Genomic DNA, 11,755 nt, shown 5'->3' with positions numbered 1-11,755 from the left:
TACAATATATTCTCCAAAGAGTTCACAGAGTAACCAGAACAGTAACAAAAATGTATTGAACGTTAATACTGTGTCAAATCTAGCAAATTGTGGTTGAGTGGAATTGAGAGTTGGGCATGAAGTAGGACCCTCGCAACCAGTACGTCATTCCACCTCAAGTTTAGCATGGAAGATAAGCCTGTAAATGAACAAAAATGATTGAAACCTGCCGTAGTAGAAGTGCGTACAGAGGGTAGGAGAGGTTAGCTCTACCTAGGGGAGCTCGGGCAGACCTCAAGGAGGAGGTGTCAGCTGACCAGCCAAGGAGAGGCACCAACATCACACTGACCTGACATCAGGAAAAGCAAACAACTCCGCAAATGAAGCTGGTCCATACAATTAAGTATCCATGAATTAGGAAATAAATGAGGGAGCGAAGGCAACTTTCCCATTCATGAGACATTCTAATAAACATTCATGATCTTTTTACTGTAGTTGGCATTGTGCCAGAAGTGAAAAACGGGGTAAAACCTGGACCTTTATGAGGCTCAGAAGCTGTGCGATCACGGGAAAGTGCCGTTGTTATTACAGGAACCTGGTTCTCCCGTGCGGGCACACAGTGCTCTGGCCACAGACTCCGTGGAGCTGCACTATATATCATTAAATAGCCATGTAGCCATTTCGTTAACATTTTAATTATTTAAAATTAAATGAAAAATTCATTTCTTCATGATCACTAGCCATGTCTCAAATGTTCAGTATTCCATATGGTTCGTGGTTAATGTGCTGATAGGTATAGCACACTTTCAGCATCTTAAAGTTCCCTTAGATGATGCTCCTCCAGAAAAACTAGTAAATGCTAGAGTTTCTCTACCCAGGAGAATTTTGCTTTCCTTTGCAGGATGTCTCAGACTCCCCTGAACGCATTCATGTGTTCCCATTGAAAAATTCTTTCTTTAACTCTCATATTCTCATTCATGTAGAATTCCTGTAATAAGGAATTCAAATTTTCCAATTCCTTGATAGACTGCCTCCAAGAAAATACTCACAAATTCTAAGTTATATATGCATCCCTTTAAATTAAAGTGTTTCCCTTTAAATTATATTAAAGTAGAAATAAAATTTCCTTTTCAGGAAGCACGCTCTAAACTTGACTTACTGCCTCTGCCCCCTCATGTCTTATGCTCTATCAGTTGTTTGTTTACTTGGTTTTATCCCAGTCTTTGACTTTCCCCTCACCACACACACACACACACACACACACACACACACAATGGCTGTGGCCTTTTCTGTTGTCTCTCTGTCTTACTCATTGTTTTATCCTCAGAGCCTAGCCCAGTGTTTAGCAAATAGTAAGTGTTCAATATACATACATAAGTGAAAAAGTATCCTATAATTTATGTCATTAAAACAGACTGATAAGTATGAACAATTACTAATGAACTATTATTAGAGTTGGGATTTTGCCAGGTTCCTTAGGAAACAGATATATCTTTTTATGGCACTCACCTTGTCAAAACTTTTCCCAATAACTGTGATTTTATACTCAGAACTACCTTAGGAGATTTCAAGGCTGGGTGTTAATAGCTCCATTTTACAGAAGAAATTGAGACAAAAATGTTAGGTAGTACCTCAAGGTCTCACAGCAGCTCAAGGTCTCACAGGAGAAGTTGTTTTAGTGCCCCATTTAGAAATATGTTGGCTATGGTGGATTTTTTAAAATTGTAAGTTGTCTGTATATTTCATGTCTACTCTGTAGAGATTTGGTGGCGACACTGTGAAATACTAGAAGTAGGTGTGCTTTGGGAAGAGAGGCATTATTTATTAATATTGTGCACTGACCTCATATTCTTGCCTGTTTTGTTGTTTTCGTGTAATAGAATTGATGTCTTTGTGAAAGCTTTCCATTTTCATTGAGATGATTCCAGAGATTGATATGATATTGATTTGATGATGTGATTTGTTTTGGGACTTCATTGTGTCTTTTGATTTTTTAAAAGATTTGTTTTGTTGGAATAATGCTCAGAGATTTGGAATTGTCATGTGAGGAGAAAAACTTACATATTTCCTTGGACTCTGCAGAATCCAGATTCTGTCCTTACTTGATTGTTTGACCTCAGGCAAGTTGCTTAACCTTCCTGGAAGTATAGGTGGAGAGTAACTGGGGCTTGGGGGTGGGGATGTAGAGTTGATTAGGGGTAAGATGGTTTGGAGGATAAAATCTAGATATGAGTGCAAGTGAAACTGTTTTTAATGTTAAGTTCTTTTCTAGCCTATTCACTCCAGAAATTTTAGTCACACTTAATTATTAAATAGATCAGGATGTTATTCATATCTTTTCTTTTTTCTGCTCTAATTCCATATTTTTGTATTCTTCCATTTTGTGGTCATTAGACAAATCTTTTTGTCAGATATTCTGACTCAATGCTGGTTTTATATGGTTGAGCTGAGCATAAAAGAGAGGAAATTGATATTTGCACCAATATTGTATACTCTGTGCTCTATCAATCCTTTCCTGGGTCAATGTAGGCAGCATTTTTTTCAACAAGCATTAAATATACATATACTCCACTTTGCCATTGTCAAAAAGCCCTGAATTCTAATGCCCATAGACTGTTAGTCATATACTTGTAGATATTTTAGATATACAAAAGAACTATCAGATTATCCAGCATTGAGTCTTCTCTTTATAGATGAGCAAATGCTGGCCCAGGCAGGGAAGGTAAGTATCATATAACTAGATTCAGAGCCAGGACTCCCAGGGACCTAGAGTCAGGGAAAACTTCTAAGAGAAACTATACTTAAAGGGAAGTTTAGAGTTAAGTGGATATTGGTGAGAGGAAGTTCTCAGAGGGGGTGACTATATTGAGGGAAGTGCCAGGCTCCAAAAGCAGCACACGGGCAGGTCCCTGAGTCTGGCATCAGCAAGGAACCTTCAAGGAATGGCTGGAAAAGAAAGAAAGGGGAGGACCACACTGAGGCCTGCAGGCCTAGTTGTCGGTTATCTGCAGGCAGAAGCAGTGGAGGACTAAAGAACTCAAGAGCAGAGAGAGGAAGAGAAAGGCTTTAAATCATGTTCAAAAAAGCAGGGGTGAGGAGCCTTTTTCTGCCAAGGGCCATTTGAATATTTATATCGTCATTTGAGGGCCATACAAAATTATCGACTTAAAAATTAGTCTGCTATATTTGGTGTAACATTTAATTAACTCACCCCTTTTACCTTGGTAGGGCCAGACGAAATGATTTGCAGGCCTTATACAGCCCGCAGGCCGGACGTTCCCCACCCCTGCTCTAAAGCACCACTCATCTGAAATTTTCCTAGAGAGAAATAGTGCAGCACATGGGCTTTGAGGTCTGACTCCCAAAGTTCAAAGCTCAGCTACTTAGGTGGGTAGGAGTAAAGTTGCCTAAATTCTCTACACCACGGGCTAATCGTTTGCAAGTGGGGGTAATAATGTTATGTACCTCATAGGATTTTGTGAGAAGGATGTGAGGATATACAAGTTGCCTGGCACTAGGAAGAACTCTCTGATAAAGTTTTCTAACAGTAATAGAAATAATCATAGTAGTAGCAACCATCTTTTAAGCATTGTGAAGCGCATTCTTCATGCAGAGATGCAGAGTTCCACAATCCCTAATTGACAATTCCAAATTCCAAACACTCTAAAAAATAAGCTTTCCCCTCCCCCAAAGTATGGCACAAACTTCTTTTGTGGCAAAACCTGACCTGAATGAATTGAGGGTATTTATGACCTTTATTTATTCTCTTAGTGTGAGCATGTATACATTGCATTGTGGGAAATATTGCTATTTTATTCTGGGTTCTGCTCCAGACCACGCTGGGAGAAATAGCACTGTATTTTGTTCTAAAATTCAAACGACTCTGAATTTGAAGATACAGTTGACTCCAAGGGTTTCAGATGAGGAACTGTGGACCTGTATTATCTTAATTTTCAGCAACCCTTGATATAGATATTTCCATCCCAAGCCTACTGCTGTAAAAACGGAGGTTTTCAGCAGTTTAATTTGCCCAAAGTCTCATTGTTCACAGAGGTGGAGTAGGAATTTTGGTCTAGGGTTGCCTGACTGTGCTTTGAAGAATCAGACCTATTTGTGTACTCACCTATATCTTATTTATGCCCATAACATTTTAAAAAATGTTTTGTATAATTTAAACACTGCTGTATTCTAAAGAGCCATAGTTTATGTTTCTAGCAAATAGAAGCATTTTCACAGCCTGATAGTTTTCTGTTACCTAGAGGTTTTATAGATAAGGGGCTCATTTCATAATGGCAGTAGGAATAATTATTATTACTATTTTGATGGCAGCTATAATTTATCTAGCACGTTATGTGTGCACACATTTGCAAAGTGCTTGCATTTTGCATGCATTACCTTGTTTAATCCTTATATCAACCGAATGAAGTAGGTGTTTTACTCTGTTTTATAAAGACAAAACCAAGACTTAAAGATGTTAAGTAAACTGTCAGCATACGCAGATAGTAAGTAATAAAACAGAGCTAGGATTTGAACCCTGGTAAACTAATTTCAGGTACTGCATTCTTTTTTTAAGCTTCTCCTTTGTTTTATAATAATTAAAGTCACACACACATATATATATGGAAAAATTACAAATAGTAAAAAGATTGTGTAATATCCCACCTCAGAAAACAATCCAACAATCTCACTTCCCACAGTTGCCATCATCCAGTTCCTTTTGCACTGAGCAAAAAATAGCCTCACATACACAGTGTTTTTTAATACTCATATATCCTATCTAATAAAGAGGGAATATGCTAATTGACTGCCCTGCCCTCAAAGATGGCAGTGCCCACAGCCAATAAGGAGGAAATATGCTAATTGCTGCCACGCCCTCAAAGATGGCCCTTAGCCCTGCCAGGGCGGCAGGTGTGCGTGCGGCAAGGCCGAGCCTGCCCCTAAGTGAGCCTGGCCACTCTTCGTGCCTGCCTCCGGAGACCCCCAATCCCCTCAGCCCCCCAGCCACCCAGGGTCAGCCCGAGGTGCAGGTAATCAGGGCCGGCCGAGGATCGCGCTGCCGGCAGTGGCAGCAGCAGAGGTGTGATGGGGCGTCGCCTTCCCCTGATGGCCAGGTCACCTCCCGCCCCTGAGGGCTTCTGGACTGTGAGAGGGGCCAGGCCAGGCTGAGGGACCCCCTCCTCCAGTGCATGTTCATTCATGCACCGGGCCTCTAGTGTGTGTGTGTGTGTGTGTGTGTGTGTGTGTGTGTGTGTGTGTGTATAATATTCTATAGCTTAATTTTTTTCATAAAGCATCATATTATAGAAACTTTTCCACATCTGCCCATATAGATCTAAATGATTGTTCCACATCTACAAAGTATTTCAGTGTAGGGACATAATATAATTTATTTAACCAGACTCCTATTGATGGATATTTGCAAATATGATGCTTGCAAACATTGCTGCAAATGAACACTTCACACAAACATTTTTTCATTCAGATTAAATCATATCTTTAAGATTAATTTTCTAGCAGTGGATTGTTGTGCTAAAAGAGTATTTGAGTTTTAAATGCTGAAAGATATGGACAGAATGTCCTCCAAGAATTTTGCTTTCTCAAGAGTGTGTATTGTCAAACTTTTTAAATCCTTATATATTTAAGGATGAACACTGTAATCTTTTTCTATTGCAGTTTCTATTTAAATTTAATTATTGGCAAGGAGGGGCACATTTTTATGTCTTTATAACATGCTTGTGTTTTTATTTCTAAAAACTGGCCATTGATGTCCTCTATCATTTGTCCATGGGATGCTAAATGTTTTGCATGTTGAATGCTTTTTTTTAAAAAAAATTCTTTTTTTCTTTTTTGTTCCACATTGAGTATTTTCTTACTGGTTTGAAAGAGCTCTTTACACATTATTTGTATGTTGTAGATATTTTCTGAGCTTGTAATTTAGTCCTTTGATTCTCTATGTAGGCTTTTTTTTATGTAAAAAAAGGTTCATTTTTATGTAGGTAAATATTACAGTTTTTTCTTAGAGCCCACACTCCTAAACATACTGTATGCTTAACTGCCTCTCTAATTTATAGAGTGATAATGTTAATTCCAGTTTTATTGTCGCTTTTGCTCAGGTGTACTAACAGAGCCAACAACAGGTCCTCTGGGGCAGAACCTAGAAGTGGAATCATACTCACAATACAACAACATTCAGTTTCCTCAAGTTCAACCACAGATTTCCTCCTCATCCTATTATTCCAGCCTGGGTTTCTACCCCCAGCAGCCTGAAGAGTGGTACTCTCCTGGACTATATGAACTCAAGCCACTGCCCACTGAGACCCTCTACCAGGGAGAGACTGAGGTAGCAGAGATTCCTGTGACAAAGAAGGCTCGAATGGGCACGTCAGCCGGGAGAATAAAAGGAGACGAGCTATGTGTTGTTTGTGGAGACAGAGCATCCGGATACCATTATAACGCACTAACCTGTGAGGGGTGCAAAGGTAAGCATCTTTTGATTGGCCGTGTTCTCCTCGTTAAGGTTTTACTATATTGGTTGTATAATTTCCTCAAACCGGATTGTTCCCTTTTCCAAGATAACTTTCCATTTTCTCTTACCTCTTCTTATCTCTTCACCTGGGCTGGCATGTTATAGACCTCTAGGAAAAGCCTATTAAAATATGTAGCTTAGATATGTCACCTTTTACCTATTCACAACCTTACACATAGTTAAGAAATGTATGACTGTTGATTTTGTTTGTTTTTTGCTGTTTTCTTTTCAAGAGAAATTTGAACTTACTTCTTTAAGAATTAAGAAAGAAGGAAGTAATAATAGCTTATTTCAACTGTATTTTATTTAGCATTCTTAATGCCGCGACCCTTTAATACAGTTCCTCATGTTGTGGTGACCCCCAACCATAAAATTATTTTTGTTGCTACTTCATAACTGTAATTTTGCTACTGTTATGAATCGTAATGTAAATATCTGATATGCAGGATGTATTTTCATTGTTACAAATTGAACATAATTAAAGCATAGTGATTAATCACAAAAACAATATGTAATTATATATGTGTTTTCCGATGGTCTTAGGCGACCCCTGTGAAAGGGTCGTTCGACCCCCAAAAGGGTCGTGACCCACAGGTTGAGAACCGCTGATTTAGAAGGAATAAAATATAACACATGAAATATAAAAATGACGCAATGTGTAGTCCTATGAGTTTACTCTCCCAACAAGGACACAGGTAGTAAGTTTGTAAAATTTCAGAGGAAAGGACAGAGAGGTTAACCCACAAGTAGGTTAACCCATTTATCTTTGTATTTCTTCATTCAACAAATATTTATGGAATGCCTACCATGCACTCTGCTAGCTTCTACGACATTGGGAGCCGAATAATAACTGCCCTTGAGCGGAATCTATTGAATGGTGTGCCAAATGCAGATGCCAATGATTGCCATACAAACAAACAGTCACATAAAAGTGGCTCAAGGACATTTCAAACCTTTGAAAGTTCAAATGATCAGATTGTGTAAAAAAACTACATTAGGCACTGTGCTGTCATTACGTTTTTAAAACATAAGTAGTGTTTATGCCCCACATTTAAAAATTAAAACAGATCTATACAGAAAATTTAAAACATCTCATTTATGGCCTTCAATATATCCTTATTCTTTTTGTGGAGAGTCAAGTTTGTATAGGTGAAAAGAGAACTTGTAAATTCTTTGAAGGCATAGATTATGTCTTCAGCTCTATAACTCCCCATAGCACCCAACACAGTGCCTGCCACACAGTAAGTGTGGAATGGATGTTATTTGAATGACCTATGAAAATCCATGAGCACCATTGGTACTTAGCATATATAACTCTACTTTGTAAAAATATTTTCAGATTCTTTTATACTACCTAATTCTTTCATACCTCCAAATGATAAGAGTAAATATTACCCTTCCATCCCTATATTTGGTGACAATTTTTTTCCTTGAGTAGGCAGAGTTTTGGAGATGGAAATCTGATTTTGTGACAGTTAAAAGAAAGAGAGTTGAAAATTGCCAAGAGAGTAGATCATAAATGTTCTCACCACAGAAAAAATGGCATTGGTGTGCCTGGATGGAGGTGTTAGCTAAGGCTATGGTGGGCATCATTCTGCAATAAGTGCATCAGTCAACACGTACAGCTTAAACCTACATAATGTTATATGCTAATTATATCAATAAATCTGGAAAAAAGAAACAAAAAAAGCATCAGTCAACACGTACAGCTTAAACCTACATAATGTTATATGCCAGTTATATCTCAGTAAATCTGGAAAAAAGAAACAAAAAAAACCACTGAAATTAAAAAGAGAGAGAGTTGAAGTAAAGTAGGGAGGAGAAACTAGTTGGCTAGGAAAAATAAAATAGTTTCAAAATGACCAGCATGAAAGTTGGATTAAAAAAAAATTCTAGCCCCACCAGCATAGCTCAGTAGTTTAGCATCCACCTATACTAGTAAACCAGAAGGTCACTGTTTGATTCCTGATCAGGGCACCTGCCCAGGTTGAGGGCTTGATCCTCAGTAGGGTGCCTGCAGCGGGCAGCTGATCAATGATTCTCTCTCATCGATGTTTCCATCACTCCCTTTCCCTTCCTCTCTCTGAAATCAATAAAAATATATTTAAAAAATAATTTTAAAAAGTGTACACATAAGTTTGAGAAATGAACCGACCTACAAAAAAGAAAAAGAGCTTTGTAGTAGCTCTAGTCAAAAAGTGGCTGAGTCTGTTACTATAGAGGGAAAATGGAGACCAAAGGATGAAGCATATAGGATGGCATATTTGGGCATAATTCAAGAAATACTTTTCTTTTTTTAAAAAAATATATTTTATTGATGTTTTACAGAGAGGAGAGGAGAGGGATAGAGAGTTAGAAACATCGATGAGAGAGAAACATCAATCAGCTGCCTCCTGCACACTCCCTACTAGGGATGTGCCCGCAACCAAGGTACATGCCCTTGACAGGAATCGAACCTGGGACCCTTCAGTCTGCAGGCCGACGCTCTATCCACTGAGCCAAACCGGTTAGGGCTTATTTTCTTTTTTATAAAGGAGAGAAACATTCTTTTAAAAAAATCCTCACCTAAGGATATGCTTTTACTGATTTTGAGAGAGAGAGAGAGAGAGAGAGAGAGAGAGAGAGAGAGAGATCAATTGGTTGCCTCCTGTACACACTCCGACCGGGTATCAAACCTCCAACCTGCAACCAAAGTATGTGCCCTGACTGGGAATTGAACTCCCAACCTTTTTGGTGTATAGGACAATGCTCCAACCAACCCAGCTACCTGACTGCTTTCTTGAAGTGAGCCATGTTTCTTATGTTGATTCAAATTGCTTTTTATTAAATTCCTCATGCTATTTTTTAATACAAAAAGATTTTATACAACAAAAGAACAAAAACAAGTTTAGAAAATTAAATACAAACAAAACTATAAAATTAATAAAATAATAGATGGTTTATACTACGTGGTTTTGTTGCTCAGAATGTCACTAAAGCACAGGTTCTGCCCAGCCAGCGTGGCTCAGTGGTTGAGCATCGACCTATGAACCAGGTGGTCCCGGGTTTGATTCCCAGTCAGGGCATGTGCCTGGGTTGCAGGCTGGATCCCCAGTGTGGGGTGTGCAGGAGGCAGCCGATCAGTGATTCTCTCTCATCATTGATGTTTCTATCTCTCTCTGAAATCAATAATATATATATATATGTGTGTGTGTGTGTGTGTGTGTGTATGTATTTAAATAAAATAAATGGTTCATCTAGGGCTCCATCTGGCTACCCCTAAGCTGAAGACATCCCGTGCATATTAAGTTTACCTTTTCCACTTTCTCCTAGCTCTTGACAAATAAATCATGCCTCTTGCTGTTAATAAGATCATGGACACAAACAAAAATGAGGCATTTAGTTTGTATGGCAGTATAAGATGGTCATAGAGATGATCCAGAGAATGCTGTTAATTAATTTTTAAAGACATTCAGAAAATAAAACGATAAAAATAAATTTATTATGTGCAAAGGACTTTTTAAAAAGTTTGGCACATAGCCCCAAATCAATAAATGCCTATTGTTATTGTTGTTATGGTCTTAGACTCTATTAACATTGAGTATACCGGTGTGTGTGACTATTTTCTGCTTATCTTGATAAGGGTTGATGCCCAACCCATTGTCAGTTGTTTGGCAAGACTTATTCCGTTTGATATTGACTTATTTCCAAAAGCCTGTCCACCTTGTCTGTGTGGACCAGTGCTACTCAAAGTATCAGTTCAGTATCACTTGGGAAGTTGTGGGAAATGCAAATTTGAGGACCCTGCCCCAGACCGACTGACTCAGAATTTCTGGGAATTCTGTGACTTAACAAGCCCTCCTTGCTAAAGTTTGAGAACTACTGACGTAAATCATACCTAAAAGGCACCTGAGTTGACTCATCTGGCCAAGCAGCTTGGTTGTGCGTTGCCATTGTGAAATTCTCAAAGGCGGGGATGCTGCTCTCCAGCCATCCAGAGGAAAATTCAATGGATAAAAATGTTGACTGGAAACACACAAAGTCTAACCCAGTCATGGTTCCTGCTTGGAAAAGAATAGAAAAGGACATGCATTCTGAAAATCCCATTATAAATATGAACCTACAAATTTCAGGGCCAATGACATGCCAGTGCTACAGACACTTTCTCAGGCCCTTGCAGCAACTGTGGGAAGTAGGTGTCACTGTGCCTATTTTAAAGGTGAAGAATAAGCGTATCGTTTCAAAAAGAAGCTGAGATTTGGAGGCCAGTGCTAATAGCTATGTGATGTATTTACTATACTTCAGGAGTAAAAGCGCTAATACCTTATCTCCATTTTATAGATGAAGAAAGTGAGGCACAAGAGGTTAATCATCTTACTCAAGGCTTCTCAATAAGGGGCGGAGCTTCAAATGGACAGCTTATAGATCTAATTCTAGAGCCTCTATTATTGACCACCGGGTTATGATGCATTTTATTGCTTGCCCACTAAGTGATCATTCTACTCTTTACGCTGTTTAGTCAAGGCTAATATTGACTAATTCAGTGACCAAAGGAAGAACATCAAGAGCTCACTTAGGTGTTAAGGTATTGGTATTACCCACGCCAAGGACAAGAGTCTCTAAAGTCAGTAACCTGGGTTGGCTCACCTCTTACAGGTGAGGTCTGTAGTGAAACCTGGTCCTCCTGAGAACTCAGGGGTGTGGCAGGGTGAATAGTGTGAGACCAGTGTGCTGAGGACAAACCTAAGAAACACGGACTCTAAAGGCAGGTAAGGGAGGAGATGCCCATAAAGGATATAGAATAGAAGTCTACCTTCTATAGATAGAATAGGAAACGAGTGGAATGGAATGGAATGGAATGGAATGGAATGGAATGAGAGGCTACAAGAGAAGTGCAGGGTCACAGGAGAGAAGGAAGGGGACTGAAAAGTGGTCGAAAGAGATCAATGCGTGGGGGAGTTCAGGAAGAAAAAGTTGGATCTGAAATAGATACAGTTTTAAGAGCAGAGAAAGGAGGCAGAGCTTTTTAATTGATTTTGATTTGAGACTTTGCCCCCCTGGTGGCAGCCAAAGGACCAGAGTGCAAATAAGGACATGATGTGGAGCCAGCCAGAGCCCATGGTCTACTTCAGGGGTTGGCCTTTTTTTTTTGTAGAGACAGGTAGTAAATGTTGTAGGCTTTGCACCATAGTGGTCTCTTTTGCAATTATGCAACTCTGCAAACACAGCCATGCCCAAAAAAAGGGGGCATGGCTGTGGTTTTACTTAGCT

General features: G+C 39.1%; 1 protein-coding gene across 5 annotated transcripts in view; it reads left to right on the top strand.

Moving 5' to 3' along the window:
* Positions 1-11,755, top strand: part of NR1H4 (nuclear receptor subfamily 1, group H, member 4) — a 59,281-nt gene that overhangs the window by 12,373 nt on the left and 35,153 nt on the right. For all 5 annotated transcript variants that reach the window (XM_014530058.1, XM_014530057.1, XM_014530059.1 and 2 more), the window contains one exon: positions 6,093-6,458. In XM_014530058.1, coding sequence (XP_014385544.1) covers positions 6,093-6,458 — 366 coding nt within the window. The remainder of the gene's footprint in view (positions 1-6,092; positions 6,459-11,755) is intronic.

This window comes from Myotis brandtii, unplaced genomic scaffold (assembly GCF_000412655.1).
Source record: "Myotis brandtii unplaced genomic scaffold, ASM41265v1 scaffold708, whole genome shotgun sequence".
NCBI lineage: Eukaryota > Metazoa > Chordata > Mammalia > Chiroptera > Vespertilionidae > Myotis > Myotis brandtii.
Note: the sequence above shows the minus strand (reverse complement) of the source record. Positions and strands in the feature narration are given on the sequence as shown.